Here is a 20,165-nt window from a genome sequence, read left to right as displayed (position 1 = left end):
ACAAGACCAGCCATGGGCTCAAGTGAGGGAATATGTTTAGAGCAATGTTATATCTACAAATAAATCTGCCTCTACTGTCTCTTTGAAGAAATCACCCAGTGTGAGAAACCCTGTGTTTTCTCCCATAAAGTGAGAGATCCAGATGGACTCGGATATTTGGAAAAGAAGAGAGAGAGAAAAAACCAAAACAGACCCCCCCAAAAAAACAACAACCCATCTCATTTGCAGAGGGTTGAAACAAAAGTGGTGTGTGTGTGTGTGTGTGTGTGTGTGTGTATTCAAGTGAGAGAGAGAGAAGGAGGAAGGGAAAAGAGAGAGAGAGAGAATATGCAGAAGCTGGGGGAGGGGTGGAAGGAGAGGGAGGGAATCCCAAGCAGACTCACACTGAGCTTGGAGCCCAATGCAGGGCTCAATCTCACCAACTTGAGATTATGATCTGAGCCAAAACCAAGAGTTAGACATTCAACTGACTGAGCCAGCTGAGCACCCCAAAGGTGGGTAATATTTAAATGTTATTGAATATTGTTTTTAGTAGAAAATAAAGGGACAGTGAAAGAATTCTCTTCAACTGGCTTCTACCTCTTGGTGTCCTGAATTTCTCCCTTTGCTAGTTACTTTTAAAATAATGAAAATGAAGCCTGGCAAAAGGAAGGAAGTCCATCCCAACTCTGTCCACATTCACTAGATCCATTCTCTCCCACCATCTCTCCATCAAAATATTTTTCCCCAGGGTCCAGGCATCTCCATACCACAAGCTGATGGACACTTTTCAGACTTCATGTCACTTGATGGCTTGTCAGCACTGCATACTGATAAGGACTTCCTTTTTCTTGAGATACTCTTTCTTTGGCTTCTTGGAACAACTGCCTCCTGGTTTTCCTCCTACCTCTCTGGCTGCTGTTCACCCTCCAGGGCCATTTTCTCTACCCACCCTTATATGCTGGTGTTCCTCAAAGATCTGTCCTAGTGCTCTTCTTACTTTACAGTCTTTCTCAGGTGTACACATCCAAGCCCTCGACTTCCAGGACTATCTTCCTATGTCTTGAATCCAGACTTGTCTTCTAAGCTCCAGATTCATCTGTTCAACAGCCTAATCAGACTCTCTGTTATATGTCTAAAGGGCATTTCAAACCCCACCACTAATCCTGAACCTGACCCTTATTCTGACCATACAAACTTGGTCCTTAACCAATGTTTCCTTTTTTAAAAAATTTTTATTTAAATTCAATTTCATCCAGTGTTTCCTATTTGAAGAACAGCATCACTACCCACCCAGAGACATGAACCTAGAGAACTTAAGACTCAGAACATCTCCTTTTCCTTCACTCCACATATCCAATCAATCACCATGGCCTGTCAGTTTTACCTTCTAATGTCTCTAGCATCCTTCACTGAGAACACCTCTAATGCCAATACCCTGGTCCAGGCTTCTATTATTTCTTTCTTGTTTCACTTCAGGGGTCTCCCATGGTTTCCTTCCATCTATCTTTGCCCCTGACCATTGTTCCTCCACCCTAAAGTCAGAATGATCTTTTTAAATACAAATCTGACATTTTTCTGCCCTACTTAAAACCCTTAATGGCTTCCAATTGCCACAACCCCAAAACAAAATCTCTGACCTTCATGTCATCTTATGTTTTCCTTTGCTCAAGGTACTTTAGTCACACTGACCTTCTCTCAGAAATGTTAGGGGATTCACACCTGCTTCTTTCCACCTTAGAGTGTTGTGTGTGTGTGTGTGTGTTTAAGATTTTACTTATTCATTCGAGAGAGAAAGAGAGAGAGGAAGAGAGAGAGAGGCAGAGACACAGGCAGAGGGAGAAGCAGGCTCCATGCAGGGAGCCTGACGTGGGACTTGATACCTGGTCTCCAGGATTACGCCCTGGGCTGAAGGCGGCGCTAAACCGCTGAGCCACCGGGCTGCCCAACCTCAGAGTGTTTTTTACAGCTGTTCCCTTTGCAAGAAATGCTCCTCACCATTCAACAACATCTATAAAACAAAGTGAAAGTTCTTTTCCCATGGGAGCTTTTCTGTCTTTACCCTCCACCCTTCTCCAGACCGATGAGGTCCTCTTGAAATACGGTTTCAGAACAGTCTTCATTGCTCACTTGGAGCTAAGTAGTTAGTTCTGAGAGGTCTATCTCCCTTGGTAAAATACAAGTTCCATGAGTATCTACCTTGGTAGAATATAAGTTCCATGAGTATAGGAACTATGTCTGTTATTTACTGCTGCATTTTGGTATCTAGTTAAGGGCCATGCTAATGGAAAATCTCAATAAAAGTGTTTGTGAAATTAATCCATAAAAGACTTTCTTTGTCTAAACTTTTTTTAAAAAGATTTTATTTATTTATTCATGAGAGAGACACACACAGATAGGCAGAGACACAGGCAGAGGGAGAAGCAGGGTCATGCTGGGAGCCCGATGTGGGACTTGATCCCGGGTCTCCAGGATCCTGCCCTGGGCCGAAGGCAGGTGCCAAACCACCGAGCCACCTGGGCTGCCCATCTAAACTTTTAAACAATCTGAAAGGAATCACTCCAGACAACACTTGGGGTTGCAGAATTCCATCTGGGAAATAGCAGCAGCCCCTAACAACTTGCTTGAGCCTCCAGTGGTGCTTGATACAGACACTCTTCACTAATAACCGTATGTCTACTCCACTAAAAGCCATGTGTCCTGGGGATTGGTTAGGGAAATCACTACTGTTTCTAAGTACATAAACTCTGGAATTCATAGTACTGTCCATTTGAGAAGCAGCTAGGTCCAAAATCAGTGCCTGTAATTAATTTGAAATTGCTACTTTCTCAGGCCTACTACATCTTCAGAAGACATGTCTTTCAGCCCAAAGCCTAAAGATGCTCACTGTATCTTTGTTTCTCCAAAGGATGGCTGTCTCCTTGAGGTGCCCCTCAAGGGAATCCCCCAAGACAGATTCTGGGTATACTATATAAACCACATTTCCTGTCATGTCATCCTAAACATTCCTTTCTAATTTGATGAAAGTCTGTTTAATTTATCCACAGAACCTAAAACAGTGCCTGGCACATAGCAGGCACTCAATAAATCTTTGTGGATGAACAAGTGAGATGCATGCAGACTATGAGAGCATTTATGAAGGAAGTTATCCAGAAGAAAGGAATGCTTAAGCTAGAGTTCTAAAGAAAGAGGAGTCATTAGCTAGGAGAATAAAGATGGGAAAATACTCCAGGAGGATGCATGTAAGGTGCTGGACAGGGAGAAAACAGATGCCCAAGGAATCAAGAAAGCTCAGAGGAAATCCCAAACTCCTAATCATAGTTTATATGGCCAGTGGGGTTTGGCTTCTTCTTTTTCTTCTCTGACCCCTCCGTCCAATAATTCCCCCCACCAACCTCACCCCACTCACACTGGCTACCTTTTCCTTCAACAGATGTTTGACAAATATTTGTCAAATGAATGACTGGCTGCAACAGAGAGAGAATGAGGAAAAGGAAAGCAGAGTTAGAACATGCAAGACCATATTGTGTCTTTTGGATCTTACTCTAAGAGGAATAAGAAGATACAGAAGAATTTGAGCAAGGGACTCATATGATAATCTTTGCTTTTCTGTAAGATTACTCTAGCTAGTTGTATGTGTGTTCAAAGAGTGGCAATGGGAAGCCAGTTAGGAGATAGAGTGGTCTAGGAGAAGTGATAGTGAACTGGACTCATGATGGGGGGGTGGTTAGAATAAAAAGAAGTAGAGGAAGCTAGATTATATTCAGCCTGAAGAAGTAACAAAATTTGGTTGTAGCATAATTTATGGGATTAACACATCTAAAAAAAAGAATAAAAATATTTTTTGGCCAGAAAAGCTTATGGGTTGTTGGTGGCAGGATTAGGCATTCCCTCCACTAGGTTTTAGATGTTTAGACATAACTCCTCCATTATTCTTCCTCCATCATTTTCAAGGGGCAAAGGAACAACCTGGAAAAAGAGGTATTAGGAGACCAACCATGACTAACTCCCCTAGGATGTTTACTCATTAAAACAAGTTTGACGGCCTGGGTGGTCCAGACTGAGGTCAGACAGGCAGGTAGAGACAAGATGGGTGCAACTCACAACCAGGAAGGGGCTGTTTGGATGAGAATGGAAGACTCCACAGCAGTGGCTGAGGAGCTGACCCAGGCAGTGGGCCAGGCTGATCTTATTAACCCCTCCTGCCACACCCTCTTAGCTATATAGTTAAATGCCTCTGCAATCCTCCCCGGATTCTAGGGTTGGACAAGAACCTCTAGCCTGGCAGAGCCAGTCAACCCATCCTTGAAAGACTGCTGCTGAGTTCCTATTCTCCAAGCTGGCACCAGCTGTCAAGAGAGCAGAGCCAATTTGTGCACAAAAGTAAGCAACCTCAGGGACTTCTAGGGTACAAGATCTAGGACTTCTGGGAAGGGGATCCCAGGAGTTACTTGACTTCCAGGTAATTTCATAGGTGAAGGAAAATGTTGTTGTAATTCGGATAGTGTAGAAAATGGGCTCAGCCTGGTCAGGTGACCATGTTCTATCACCATGTGAAGATTTTGGACCATGAAGCAATGCAAGCCATTGGTGGGTTTGAAGCAGGGGTATGAACTAATCAGTTCAGGTCATATATGTTTCAGTCCCCTTGAGAATAATCAAGCTAGGAGTGATGACAGGTTGAGTGAGATTGGGCTGAACTAGGCTATGGCAAATTCCTCCATGGTCCTGAATGTCTCTTTGGGCAGCTTAGCACATCTTGACATGTTCTTTCATTCAGTGTGAATCTCACATTCTGAAGGATCATAAATATTACCATTATTACCAAATACAATCGGCCAATGTTTGTACAGCACTTTAAGGCTTTCACAAACACTATCTATTTGATTTTCAAAGCCGCTCTGTGAAGTAGGCTCTGCTATCAGCCCCATTTTACATTGGAGTTGGGTGCTCATTAAGGCTTACTTGCTTATAGTCAGGTAAGTACCAAATCTCAGGAAGACCAGAGCAGGGTCCCGAACCAGTTCTCTAACTCAGAAACCCGTACTCTGTCCATTTGGTCACACAGCTGTCAAACAGAAGGTTTCAAAAAACAAATGAAGTTTTATAATATTTACCAGGATGAGTAAGAAATAATATGAATTTGGGGGATGGGTGAGACTAACAGATTCAATTTTGAACATGTTACTTTTTTTCATTTTTTTAAAAGATTTTACTTATTTATTCATAGAAACACACACAGAGAGAGGCAGAGGCACAGGCAGAGGGAGAAGCAGGCTCCATGCAGGGAGCCTGATGTGGGACTCAATCCAGGGTCCCCAGGATCAAACCCCAGGCTGCAGGCAGCGCTAAACCACTGCACCACCAGGGCTGCCCTTGAACATGTTAAATTTGAAGTGACTGCAAGATCTTCAAGTGGAGAACCCAGTAGACACACATAAGGATTTGGAGGCAGGGAGAGGATTATAGTGGGTCTTTTCTGTGTTTATTTTAGAGTTAAGGGTCCTCAGAGCTTGCTCTCTTGTTATGGGACAAATCTGGTGGATTAACCCTAGCAGAGGTTAGTCTGCTATTAACATAGAGATAATTCTATGGTAGAAAAGCTTTTCTGTTCTGGAAACCAAATTTAAAACTTGACTATATTAGGCATTTATCTTTTAGGGAAAAATTTATAAACAGAATATAATATAATCAGTCAGTGAACATGATTTGCAATACCATGATGGATATTGACAATAGATTCTAACTTAATTAAAAAATTAGTTGCCGAATATAATTGCTTAGCTAGATTCCAGGTGGGTATGACAATCATGTATAAGGATCTGATGTAGGTGGTAGTATGAAAAAAAGCTAGGGGTAATCAAAAGCTCAATTTGATCAGTGATGTGTAGGCTTTAAAACTAATCATTTTCAGCTATAAAACTAGTTTCTAAAGCAGTGAAGGCAAAACAGCTCTGTTATTTACCATTTTGAAACTCTCAAGCCTCTCTTTCTTTTTTTTCCCTACCAAAGACAATTGCTTTATAAAGTGAGTTTTGGTTGCTGCAGGCAATTCCTCTGCCTCTTTTATTTTATATTTTAAAAGATTTTATTTATTTATTAATGAGAGACACAGAGAGAAAGGCAGAGACACAGGCAGAGGGAGAAGCAGGCTCCATGCAGGAAGCCTGACGTGGGACTCAGTCCCGGGACTCCAGTATCACGTCCTGGGCCAAAGGCAGGCACCAAATCGCTGAGCCACCCAGGGATCCCCATCCTCTGCCTATTTTAGAAGGCCTGGCTTTCCGGGCTCTCCCCTTTTGCTGATGCTGTCAGGCCTTTGGCCTAGAATGCCTTTCTCACACCAGCTCTCTCTCTAAAATCATCTTCATCTGTTGGTGGCTGCTCACATTTCACAAAGCCTTTCTAGAGCTCCTGTCTAGAAGACCTCCACTGTTTTGAGTTACAAAAGGCAGTTTCCTTTGTAGAGGATATTTGTGTGTGTTTTCTCCCCATCAATAGATTACAAGCTCTTTGGGGTTAAAGATCACTTTGTGTGCCTCAAAACTTCTAATATGGTGCCATCAGTATTCTAGGCATTCAATATTTGTAAAACAAAGGAAGGAAGGCATCAAAAGTCATAGAGAAATTGGGACGCTCAGTCTTTTTTTTTTTTTACAATTTTATTTATTTATTTGAGAGAGACAGAGCATGAGAAGCAGAGGGAGAGGGAGAAGCAGACTCCCTGCTGAGCAAGGAGCCCTACAAGGGGCTCCATCACTGGCCCTAAGGATCATGACCTGAGCCCTCGGCAGATGCTTAACTGACTGAGCCACCTACGCACTCTAGGACACTGTCTTCATGAGGCTCTTAAGTTGACTAAATGAAATTTCTTTGGTTAACCTGGATAATAATATTGTGATTATTTTTGGAATAACTTCTTTTCTCATCCAAGCCCTCACCCAAATAAGTAAATAAACAAATAAATAAATAAAATTTGAGGCATAAAAGATTATTTTTACAAGGCAAAAATCATTATACTGCTAAAGCTGTATTTTCAAATAAGATGGCAAATTGTTTTATATGGAAATTCACACTTTAAGCAGGTCCTGTCCTGAGTATACAGTGTGATTACTACTAAGGAAAAAAATCCCACTTCAGCATAGACAAAATAACAGGAAGGAAACTTATCAAAATGTATATTACTCTTACCATTTAAAAAAAATCTATTTTTAGGGCACCTGGGTGGCTTAGTCAGCTAAGGGCCTGCCTTCAGCTAAGGTCATGATCTCAGGGTCCTAAGATGTATCCCCATGTCAGGCTCCAGAAGTCTGCTTCTCCCTCTCTCTCTCTGTCCTTCCCCCTTGCTTGTGCTCTTTCTCTCTCAAATAAATAAATAAATATAATCTTTTTTAAAAAACATCTATTTTTGAAATATCTTCAATAGAAGTTAGGACTTTTATTACAAAGAGTTTTTTTTATTTCCACCTTCCTTATATAGAGCATATAGTTCTAATACAAGAGATTCTTGCACCAGTAACAACAAAAGTATTATTTTTCTGAGCCAAAGTATTTTTTTAATAAAATAAATCCCCCGAGGTGTTCAGTAAACACTTAGTAATGAGCAAATTTAGTGTATCCAAATGAGGACCATTTCCTAAATACACTCAAGCACATTAAAAAAAAAAAAAAAAAAAAAAAGGCAGAGGATGTGACAGAGAGCTTTGTTTATAATAGGTGTCGGAATTTTTGATGAATCACACAGATTAATCCAGGGAATTAGGCACCTCTTACATACCCTTGACAATGATCAGTGAACGTGTTAATAGCTTTATGTTTTCTCTGCATCACTATTCTTCACGAAACCTGAATTCTTCCTCCAGGAGTGTTGACTAAATACTTCTGCTTCTCTCTTTACACTGTCAGTCAGATAAAATACACATGTCCCGATTTCCAGTCATGGTCCTCCTATCCCTTTGCTCACTTTCTTTTAAAAACATTTTTTTCCTCCTTGATTAAAAACATCTTAACCTCCCATCATGAATTTTTTAATTCAGTAAAGTATAAATAAGGAAATCATAATCACTCACAATCTCACTGCTCTGTTTTTTTTTAAGATTTTATTTATTTATTCATGACACACACACACACACACACACACACACACACACACACACACACAGAGGCAGAGACATAGGCAGAGGGAGAAGCAGGCTCCATGCAGGGAGCCGGACGTGGGATTCGATCCTGGGTCTCCAGGATCAGCCCTGGGCCGAAGGCAGGCGCTAAATCGGGAGCCCCGCAGATGTCCCAAATCTCACTGTTCTTAAACAATCACAGTTTATATTTTCTTCCATCTTCTAAAAATGGGTCTATCTATGTAATAACATTTTTTACACCATTGAGATAAGCTGCACTGTTTTTGTACCCTGCTTCTCTCTCCTCCCCCCACCCCCACCTGCCTACCAGTTAATAGACATTTCCCCTTGTCATTGGAAGCTTTATCAACTTTATTTTTAAAAAATATTTCTTTATTTTAGGGGATCCCTGGGTGGCGCAGTGGTTTGGCGCCTGCCTTTGGCCCAGGGCGCGATCCTGGAGACCCGGGATCGAGTCCCACATCGGGCTCCCGGTGCATGGAGCCTGCTTCTCCCTCTGCCTGTGTCTCTGCCTCTCTCTCTCTCTCTCTCTGTATGACTATCATAAAAAAAAAAAAATTATTTCTTTATTTTAGAGAAAGAGAGTATAGTAGAATGGGAGGAGAGGTAGAGGGAAAGGGAGGAAATCTCAAGCAGATTAACTGCTGAGCATGGAGCCAAACGTGGGGCTGGATCTCACGATCTGGGGCTGGATCTCATGATCATGACCTGAGCCAAAACCAAGAGTTGGATGTTCAACTGACTGAGCCACCCAGGCACCCCTATCAACTTCATTTTTAATCAATGGCATAATTCACCATGTCAACATATTTTGCTTTTCAAGAGGCAAAGTTTGCCAGGTCCTAATGGGATGTTCAAACCCATTTTATTTCCTTTTTTTTTTAAGATTTTATTTATTTATTCATGAGAGACAGGAGAGAGAGAGAGAGAGAGAGAGAGATTGGCAGAGACACAGGCAGAGGGAGAAGCAGACTCCATGCAGGGAACCTGACGTGGGACTTGATCCCAGGACTCCAGGACCACGCCCTGGGCCGAAGGCAGGGGCTAAACCGCTGAGCCACCCAGGGATCCACTCAAGCTCATTTTCATGACAACTGATGAATGACCTTCCTGAGGGTAGCATGCTCCTAATGCATTTCCATCTGGACACTGACTATCTGGCAGTTCCTGACACCAGACTGAGCTGGTTTAGACCGAATTGGGTTCCAAGCCTTAAAGTGACAGAAGTGCAAAGGGATAAATCAAGCTATGCTTTGCCTTCCACATCACTTGAGTCTTCTCAGCTTAAAAAGGAGGGCACAGAAACAAATCCCTCAGCAATTTTTTAAAAAGGCTTAGGACGGAAGCTCTTTCCCTTATGCGAAGATGCACCTGGAACAACGGGGAAATTAAGAGCAGGAAGAGTCCAAGGAGGAGGAGGAAACAGCAGCCTCGCCCTACCGACTCAGGTTGAGAGAAGAGGTTCTAGGAGGATGACTATAAATGCTCAGAGACACAATTAGGTCTGGAATCTTAATACTGATTAGTTGAAGGTCCTTGGCTGACAGAAGAAGAAGGGAGATGGATCAGAGTGAGTACTGGGAATCTGACATTTCTGAGGTGCTGAATTAAGAGAGGGGAGACATTTGGAGAGGGTGGGGGTGAATAGAAGAGACAGGATGACTTAAATTGATCTGGCTCCTTCCTCCCATTTCCTTACCTTCATTTGGAAGGCACAAACCACTGGGGCACAAATCATACATTCATTTTTTTATGAGTGGATTCAGCTTACCCTTGAAGCTATGGACAATCTTTTCTTTAATATCTTGTAACTAGAATGGTCTTGGGAAGTCTGAGGAAGCCCATGAGGATCTTGACCTCTACAACGAAGTCCCCAGTTACCTGTTTTAAAATATGAACTGGACCGTGGCCCTTACCCACTGGGATTCTGATGGCTTCCCAGCACAAATGTCCCTGATCAAGCTCAATTCCCACCCCCCCTTACCCCTTCCCTATACCCTGGGTTTGCCATTCCACACACTGTCTTTTCTGACTCAAGGTCTTTCAATATTCTACCTAAATATTGACTACTCTATGTTTTTTTTTTCTCTCATAGCAGTTAGCATAATTAAGAATTACAACCTATGTGTTTACATTTTTGGTATCTTATACTCTTATACCCAAGAAAGCAGGGACCTCAAAGAAAAGGTTTTATAGAGATAACCTCTAGTTCAACATTTTGTGGATAGTTTAATAAGAACCCTTGGTACTTGGGAAGCCATCTCTGTGGCTAACCCTGTAGCTGTGGGAGGATCACCTCTTAGATCCTAGACCTTTCTCCTGGCCCAGTTTCTCCTCTGATTCTCAGCTCCCCTTAAAGAGTGCTGCTCCTGCCTCTGTGCTCAGGCTCTTTTCCAGAGCACCTCAGAATCTTTGCTGCTGGAATGAAAAGAACACTCCAGTCTGGTAGTCACACAGGACCTACTGGGAGAGGATGCTAAACATGGATTATGTATTTCTTAAAATTGTGCCCAAAATTACATATCATAGAAAATACTAGAGATTAGAGCTGTACATGGTATTTTAACAGAAGTTGGAGTTAAACAGAGGAGTCTCAAGACACCTGTTTGTATGCTACCTTTGGCACATGTTTTTTTTTCCAAAGTCTAGGGTATTTTTCCCCTCCATTATCCTCAACCTAAGCCTAAATGTTATATCATCTTTTTTATTTTTATTATTTTTATTTTTTAAATTTATTTAAATTTATTTATTCATGAGAGACACAGAGACTTAGGCAGAGGAAGACTCTCCATGGGGAGCCCAATGTGGGACTCAATCCCAGGACCCCGAGATCATGACCTGAGCCAAAGGCAGATGCTTAACCTCTGAGTTACCCAGGTGCCCCAATATATTATCTTTTTTTAAAACCATACTTTAATTAAGCAAGTAATACACAAAAAATATATACTTGTTATAAAAAGTAATACATTCACATATTAGGATAAAAAAGGCCAAGTCCCCTTTCACGTACATATGTACTCTCAATCCTGCTCCTTTCTCACAGGAAAGAACTGTTAACAATGTGCTTAACTGCTTAACCAGATAATACTAGATTATATAGAATTTTTGGCTTTACACAATGGGATCATATAATACATAGTATCTTTACACAATCGGATTATATAATGCATATTAAAAAGCTGACTTGCTTTTTAAAAACCGTAATCATATATCTTGGAAATCTTTGCATGCCAGTGCATACTGGTCTATCAAAAATTTTAGGGCAGCTCAGGTGTCTTAGCAGTTTAGCGCCACATTCGGCCCAGGGCGTGATCCTGGAGACCTGGGATCGAGTCCCACATCGGGCTTCCTGCATGGAGCCTGATTCTCCCTCTGCCTGTGTCTCTGCCTCTCTCTCTCTGTTTCTCATGAATAAATAAATAAAATATTTTAAACATTTTTAGTCGAATTATAATTTTCCATTCTGGGAATATAAACATAGCTTATTTAATAAATTTATTAACTTATTTAATTTGTTACTATGCATTATACATGAACATTTAGATTGTTTCAGTATTTTGGTCTTATAAACAATGCTGCAGTGAACATCCCTACTGATATAACTGTGCATATGGGTGCAAGTATTTTTTATATGAAAGATTTCTAAAAGAAGAACTGTCAGATCAAAGACAATACCCACTAAGTGTTTTGTTTTGTTTTTTATGATAGTCACAGAGAGAGACTGAGGGAGGGACAGAGGGAGAAGCAGGCTCCATGCACCAGGAGCCCGACGTGGGATTCAATCCCGGGTCTCGAGGATCGCGCCCTGGGCCAAAGGCAGGCGCCAAACCGCTGCACCACCCAGGGATTCCCCCCACTAAGTTTTTGATGGATATTGTAGAGGAGGGAAAACTTCACTTTTTTTCCTTCTACCAATCAAGTGCATTGGCTGGGGACCGACAATTAGTCTGATAAAAGAAACAGAAAATAAACAGAAGTGTATTAACATGTACATTGCACATATACATGGGAGCACTCAGCGATGAGTAACTCAGAAGGATGGTTAGGATTTGGGCTTGTATAGCATCTTAATAAAAGAACAAGATATTTTTAGAGAAGTGAGAAGACAAAGGAAAAGGAGCCACCCAGGCATCCCAAGACCTAATGATTCAAACTGTGTAGCCATCCTGGGGACACTTTTGTCTCACCAGCAGCTATTTGAATTGCCAAGCACTGGGTATAAGCCATCACATAATACAGTTAACCATGTAGATATCATTAAAGGGAAATAATGTTTCAAAGAAACAGCTTAGGGATGCCTGGGTGGCTTAGTTGAATGTCTGCCTTTGGCTCAGGGCCTGATCCTGGAGACCCGGGATTGAGTCCTGCGTTGGGCTTCCTCCATGGACCCTGCTTCTCCCTCAACCTGTGTCTCTGCCTCTTCTTTCTCTGTGTCTCTCATGAATAAAGAAATAAAATATTTTTAAAAATACACAAAGAAACAGCTTAGACAACTGAGGAATAAATGGTTCAGAGTCTGAGAAACTGAGAGGAAAGAGGGACACCAGGTTGGCCCTGAAGCTGACTTATTGGCATTTTAGGATATGGAGGTTGGGAAGAATCTGTGATTTTCACTGTGCTCTTTAGATGCTTAGGGCTCTATAGAGAAGCCAGGGGAACCCCTCCCCACTTCTTCCATCAGCGCAGCTCCTCTTAGGTCTGTTTGTTACATTTTCATTTGATTAAAGCACAATAATCACTTACTTGGAAAAAAAAAAAAAGGTGAAAACCTCCAGACTAGCACCACAAGCCAGAGGTTAAAGCTAGCTAGGCTCGGAAGTCAAACTGTCTAGATTTAAAAGACAGTTTTGCCACTTACTAGTCTGGCAAGTTAGTCTCACTGATCATCTGTCTACTCACCTGTAATATGGAGTTAATAATATCTAGTTGGATAGTTGTAGGGACAGAGGAAGTAATATAGGGATGCCTGGGTGGCTTAGTGGTTGAGCATCTACTTTCAGCTCAGGGCGTGATCCCAGGGTCCTGGGAACAAGTCCTGCATCAGGTGCCCCACAGGGAGCCTGCTTCTCCCTCTGCCTATGTCTTTGCCTCTCTCTGTGTGTCTCTCATGAATAAACAAATAAAATCTTTTTTTAAAAAAAAGGAAGGAGATAATGTATATAAAGCCTGGGGCTTAAAAACACTCAATAAATATTACCCAGATATAAAACTATTGTTATAGGTGTTAAGATATCTCCATGTACCAAAATGTTTGGGGAGGCTTTTGTGAAAAGGGTGGATGCTGAGTTTTACTTGAAGAATGGAGACAGTGGGGATGCGGATATTGGGGAAGGGACCATCCAGAGGTAGAACCAGTCTGGGCATGATCTATTTGGAAGACACAACATGAATGAAGCAGAATTTATTTATGGGCTACTGGGAGATAAGATTGGATAAATATGTTGGTACCACATTGAGGAGGGCTTTGAATGCTTGACAAAGCAATTTGGACTTGAACCTTTAGATAATAAGACAGTTTTGTTCTTGCACACTATAAGAGAAATAGAAACACTCTGTAGTAATCTTATCACTAAGGAATCTTTGTGTGCTCTCACAAAGATGTACCCTTGCATATTTTTAAAAAGAAAAGTAATGAAAAAGAATGAAATATTTACAAAAGCACTAAATTCACAATAATGATGAGAAGTAGGAAAAGAAAAGACACTGACAGAGTAGCTAGTCTAAATGCAGGGGCAAACGAAGGAGAAGGGAAGGAGCCCAGTTCACCTAGTGGTTGGTGGCAGGTGCCCAGTGCTTGCTGTGCCTGGGATAATTTACCCTTCGGTATCTCTGTCTAGAGCTTTCCAGTATTTCATCAGTAGCCTGATTGCCTAGGACATAGCTGGCTGTGGATTCTTTTAATCTGCCCCAGTCTTCATCCAAACTAGCTTTAGGAAGCCCCGGAAGTCAAGGTATTTCAACAAGTGTTTATTAGCCTGTCACAAACCCATGGATGCCAGTCCCTCACACACACAGGGCGGTCCCTCCTTTCTTCTTGCCAACACCTTTGATTAGGTACTCTTAGTTTTTTACCTAGGTTATTACGACAGAGTCTCACTGCCCTTCCCTCCCTAGACTTTTTCCCTCCATCTGAGCTACATACCATAGCCAGATTAATCCTGCACTACAGCTTTGATGGTGCTACTCCTGTTCAAAAAGCTGCCTCTAGTCAAAGTAATGCTTTTCCCTAACTAGAAAAGGAATACATGTTCAAAGCAAAAGCTTGGACAGTACCAAAAAACTCACAGGAAAGAAAAACTTCCCATAGTGTTACTACCTAAAGATAATCTGTGCCATGCTTGGTTTTATTTAGTCTTTTAAAAAATTATTTATTTATTCATGAGAAACACACAGAGAGAGGTAGAGACACAGGCAGAAGGAGAAGCAGGCTCCCTGCAGGGAGCCCAATGTGGGGCTTGATCCCAGGACCATGGGATCATGCCCTGAGCCAAAGGCAGATGCTCAACCACTGAGTCATCCAGGCATCCCTGGTTTCAGTCTTATTATGTTGCTTTTTAATACTTCATGAATTATTTCCTGATATTCTTTGTTCTTTTTGTTGGTCACACTAAGATAAGAAGAATAAAGTTTAGGTATCCAACTCTTACTGTAGTATCTTTGGTCTGCACTGGCCATCCTTATTTCTTACATTTTTGTACACAAATTATGATTTTTCTTAGGAAAAATTCCCCAAAGGGGAATTTATGGCTCAAATGTATTTATGTTTTAAGGCTTTCTTTTCTTTTTTTTATTAATTTTTTTTTAATTCATGATAGTCACACACAGAGATTGAGAGAGAGAGAGAGAGGTGGGGGGGGCAGAGACACAGGCAGAGGGAGAAGCAGGCTCCATGCACCGGGAGCCCGACGTGGGATTCGATCCCGGGTCTCCAGGATCGCGCCCTGGGCCAAAGGCAGGCGCCAAACCACTGTGCCACCCAGGCATCCAAGGCTTTCTTTTCTTATGTAATAAACATTGATAAATTGCCCTCAGAAAGATGTACCATTTTATCCTCCCACCGTGGATAGGTTTACCTATTTACTACTGAATCAAACAGCAGCATCTTTGCCTGGAGACAAGTGCCCCTTCATGTTGGCCCTGCTGCCCTCACAGGCTTCTCTCTTCCTATATAGCCCCACTGCCCTCTTGTCAGGTTATTCTCATAGTTTATCCAAGCTGCACATATTGCTTCAGCAAACATCTCAGAGCACTTACCAGGGAAGGCCAGAGACTATCAAGGTTAAGAGTGAAGGCTCTGGAGCCAGCCTACCTGGGTTTGAATCCCAGATCTGCCCTATACCTTCCAGCATGTGGGGAAGAATATTAACACCTCCATTACAGGGTGGTTGTGAGAACAGAAATGCTTTCAGACACATAAAATGCTTCTGATGGTGTCTGGCATGTAGTAGGTACTCAGTGAGCATTAGCTAACATTAGTAATGACTAGGAACCATGCTCTATCTGAGGCATGGGGGATCCAGGTGTGAGAAGATGGCCAAGGTCTTTGCTTCTCTGGAACTAATTCTAGACACTACTAAGTGCCCAACAAAGAATAAAGAGGGGGTTGTGATGGCAAGCAGTAGGTGAGATGTGGGGCATCATATTCAGTGGCTGAAGAAAGCCCCTGTGCAGTCGTTACCTCTGACCTAAGACCCAAGGGCAGAGATGGAGCCATTCTCAAGAATGGGGCTGCCTCAGGCTTTCATCTCAGGGGGCAGGAGCTTCAGAACTCATCACAGGCAGGTGGCTGTTTAAATGTCATCCCCGTCTTTCCCCACACTTTTTAAGACTAATAATACATGGGGGTATATTTGATCCTTCCTTGTCTTTATATTAGTTAAGCACCAAGAGTCATGTGGCTGGGGCTTACTCTCCTCTTACTCACATCATTAACTCTGGTGGGCAGGTGGCCAAGTCAAGAAGACCTTGTGGGTGCTGACATACTTTTACTAATTGCTTCTGCTTCATTTCCTGCTTTGTTGAACCTCTCCTGATCCTCTTGATTTTCTTTTCCTGCTCCCTTGAAGGACCTCCCTCTTGTTTTTTGAAGTCACTGTCTCCCTGATAGGAAAAGCACTTTAGTGAGCCAAATGCATAATGGTATTAAGTGGAATAAAAAAGAAAACCTGAGTTTCCAAAGGAGAATGAGTTTTGTCCATGCACTGCAGCCTGGCACAGAGAGGAAGGCATTTTCCTTCTTCCTCTCCCACTTTCCTTCCCAACTCAAGCACCAGCCTGGGTAAATGGAGAATTGAGGTGGCTGCCCTTACGAACCATGCTTCTAGCTGTGAACAGCAGCCAGAAAAATGCTGCCCCCCACCCCACTCCCTTCTGTTCCTTCCTGTGGAAGTGATATAAGTGCTCCTGAGTGCTCTTTGGCTATCTGATCTTTCAGGGTGGAATGGCCACTGAGCACTATACATGGGGTAGAGAAGCTTCCTTCAGAGGCCGCGTAGTTCCTGTTGTAAAAATGTCAGGCTCCTCAAGAACAGATAAGATGCAATCAGCTTCCACCAGTTTCTAGGCCAGTTGCTTTCAAACTTTTCTGACCATGACCCACAGTTTACATCATGACTCAGTTGCACATAAAATTATACTTGCTCTCCTTATGTGTGATTAGATACATTGTGATATTTTCTATTTTTAAAAAATATTGGTCACATTTCTCTAAACTGATTTTGCAAACTACTAATGGATTGGACCTGATGTTTTAAAAATGCTGTTAAGTAACTCTAAGGCATCTGTTTTAGATCTTGCCCTAACTTTTCTGGTTCCAATAATATAATTATTTAAGTGCTTAAGTTACATCAAGAGGTTTAAAAGCTTTGTATGATTTGATCCAGTAATTCATCTTTGAATCTACCTCAAGGAAAGAAGGTTACAAGAAGGGGGATTAAGGGATCATCAGGAGCACTCTGTTTTTAGCCAAATATTTAACAAATTTTTAGGAAAGATGCAAATATGAAAATTGGATTTGATTTTTAGACTGTGAAAGACATTTAAAAAAAGATTTTATTTATTTATTTGGCAGAGAGAGAGAGAGAAAGAGTAAGCAATAGAGCAGGTACGGAGAGGGGGCGGGGAAGAGGGGGAAAGGGCAGAAGGAGATGGGAAAGGGGCAGGAGAGGGACAAGCAGCTCCCTGCTGAGCAGGGAGCCCAACACAGGGAATCTCTCCTGGGATCATGACCTGAGCCAAAGGCAGATGCTTAACCGACTGAGCCAACCAGGCACCCCTGTGAAAGACATTTTTAAACACTTAATCCACTTTCCTCATGTAAAGTATTAGAGGTAGTCACAGCTAGTTGAACAACTAAAAGAGTATTTCCTAATAGCTCAGCGTTAACCTGGAAGAAAGCTCCATTGGCATCTGACGTAAGCCCTAATGCTTAGAACCATCTTATTACCTATGACTTGGATGAAGAACTAGAAAATAGTTTAGGCAATTCCCAGGTGTTAAGGTGAAGCATTTGAGTAAAAGAATTAGAATTCAAGAAGTCTAGCCAGGTAGGAAAGATGGGCTGAAACTAGCAAAGTGAACTCATTTAGCAAAAACATAAAAAATATATGTAGAAGTTCAAAATGTGAATGGTATAAAAAGTGGGTGGGTGCCAAGATTTGTTTTTCCTCTAGGATACTATTTGGCAGGACCCTTGGCCTCATTCTCTAGTTGTGACAATCAAAAATGTCTCCAGGCATTGCTAAATGTCCTCTAGGGGACAGAATTTCTCCAGTGGAGAACCACTGAGATAAACTGATGTGCTACTAGTAAAAAATATCTGATGGATTTTTGCTTACTGTTAGTGCAATAAATAAAATAAAAAAAAAAATAAATAAAAAATAACAAAGCAAATGCAGTCTGAGGCTGCATTATTAGTAGCATTAAGAGCAATTAGTGATTATTGGGTGCTTACTCTGTACCTGCTGCTACAATAAGGTCTTTACTTGTGAATCCTCACTCAATGTGCACGTGAACCCTAAGGCTAGGAATACCACTGTCTCCATTTTTCAGCTAGAAAACTGATGTCTATGGACATAAGGGACTTATTCAAAGTCTTACAGCTGAGGTGGGGAGAGCCTGCACTCTGGCCCACTGTGCTATGAGAGTCTTTAAACTGTATACTAGGTGCACACATACAGTAGCATCCTGGAAAGAGTCTGTGCCCTCGTCCACCTGGAATGTGGCTGAGAGGTGAGAAATAAACTACCACCTGGTATCTTAAAGCAGGGACTTGCATATAGTCAGCGCATTGACTGAATTCATACAAAATTTTAATACGCTCTATCCTCTGTCAGCAGGACAATAGAGTAACTTTTGGAAAGATTGCCCACAAAAGTAGTTAACAGTATGTGGTGGCACTTTAATGGTTAAGTTTCAGTTATATGGATACATTTCTCTTCCTGGGACCCTAATTCTTAAACCCTATCGCTCCCAGTCTGGTCTGGGTGCAGAGTCACAAGGATCACAACCTTCCCACTCCAGGGTCAGGGCCTGCTAAATTGTCCTACGAGGCTAAGTTGTGAAACTAGGAGGCAGGGTGGCAGAAGGGCTACTCTCTGGACAGAATCCTACCTAATTCAGAGCATGGGAGCTTTGGCTCGGTGATTAATGACCTGTCTCCTCCCCGCCCCCTCCAGTGGCAGCCTTGGAGCTCAGGTCTGTTGACCTGCAGAGCCCAAGGAACAACAAGGAGCATCACACACAGGAGATGGGCCTGAAGCGGCTTATTGTGCGCCGGGGCCAGTCCTTTGTGCTCCAGCTACATTTTAACCGATCCTTCCACTTTGGGAAAGACTACCTTACCTTTGTGGCTGAGACTGGTGAGTTCATCCTGACCCAAGGCAAAATTCACCTGTAGGAGCCTTTCTGAGTGCTCCCACCCCTCTCTTTTCCTGAGATCCCCAGAACCCTGAAAGTGATGTTAAGGAAAGATTTGGCCAACTCAGCAAACTGCAATTTTGATAGTAACAGCCAACTTTGCATTATGCAACAGGCGCTGTGCTCAAACTTTATGCATATTATTTCATTTAATCCCCATAACAAGAGTTTCATGTGGGTACTATGATGATCCCATTTTACACATTAAAAAAAACTGAGGCCCACAGGTCTTCAATGGCTTGCCCAAAGACACCCAGTGACAATAAAGCCTTAAACCAAAAGGAATCGCAGGTGGTCCTCCCAGTCTCCCTGGAATCATGTCACATAGATTTTAAACCTCGTTCTGGGGTCATTCTCTCCCACACAGGACCGGCACCCATGGAGTTGCTGGGAACCCGAGCCACCTTCTCCCTCACCCAGGCTCGAAAAGGCAATGTCTGGAGCGCTTCTGACTTCACCACTGACACCAACTCACTCTTAGTCTCCTTTTTCACACCAGCCAGTGCGGTCATTGGTCCCTACACTCTGAAGATAGAGATCTCTCAGGGCCAGGGTCACAGTGTGGCTCACCCAGTGGGGACTTTCATCCTCCTTTTTAACCCGTGGAATGCAGGTATGACTTGCTTATGGTCTGTAATGCTAACCTGATCGACTGGGAGTGCTCACTGAAGTTCTTCTGAGAAAGCCCAGAAGATGAAAGCTGCCTATCTATGCCATATACTACCATGTGCTCACACTAAATCCATCTTTACAAAAAAAAAAAAAAATTAATGGCATGATGAAAATGTTCATGGTGTGATGCTAAGTGAAACAGATTAGACAAATGGAACACAGGGGACCCTAATTATATTACATATACGTGGAGAGAAAGAATGGCTAGAATACACCAAATTGTAACGGGGGTGGGGGGGTTCTCTGAGTAGTGGCACTGAGTGATTTTCATTATCTTCTTTCCATCATCCATATTTTCCAAATCTCTACAATAAGCTTTCCACTTTACAATCAGAAAATGACAGTCATTGGGGGCAGCCCCGGTGGCTTAGAGGTTTAGTGCCACCTTTGGCCCAGGGTGTGATCCTGGAAACCCAGGATCGAGTCCCAGTCCCTGCGTGGAGCTTGCTTCTCTCTCTA

General features: G+C 42.3%; 1 protein-coding gene across 2 annotated transcripts in view; it reads left to right on the top strand.

The window, feature by feature from the left end:
* Nucleotides 1-4,867: 4,867 nt before the first annotated feature.
* The window catches only part of TGM7 (transglutaminase 7), a 28,078-nt gene continuing 12,780 nt past the window's right edge, over nt 4,868-20,165 (top strand). The window contains exons 1-3 of one of the 2 annotated variants that reach the window (XM_025473024.3): nt 4,868-4,958; nt 18,794-18,976; nt 19,402-19,647. In XM_025473024.3, the coding sequence (XP_025328809.1) occupies nt 18,865-18,976; nt 19,402-19,647 (358 nt within the window). In that variant the 5' untranslated portion in view covers nt 4,868-4,958; nt 18,794-18,864. Of the gene's footprint in view, nt 4,959-9,520; nt 9,688-18,793; nt 18,977-19,401; nt 19,648-20,165 lie in introns of those variants that run through there. The other variant, XM_049104327.1, reaches the window with a different exon arrangement.

This window comes from Canis lupus, chromosome 30 (genome assembly GCF_003254725.2).
Source record: "Canis lupus dingo isolate Sandy chromosome 30, ASM325472v2, whole genome shotgun sequence".
NCBI classification, from domain to species: domain Eukaryota; kingdom Metazoa; phylum Chordata; class Mammalia; order Carnivora; family Canidae; genus Canis; species Canis lupus.
The sequence above is the reverse complement of the archived record's forward strand: the minus strand, read 5'-3'. Positions and strand labels throughout refer to the sequence as shown.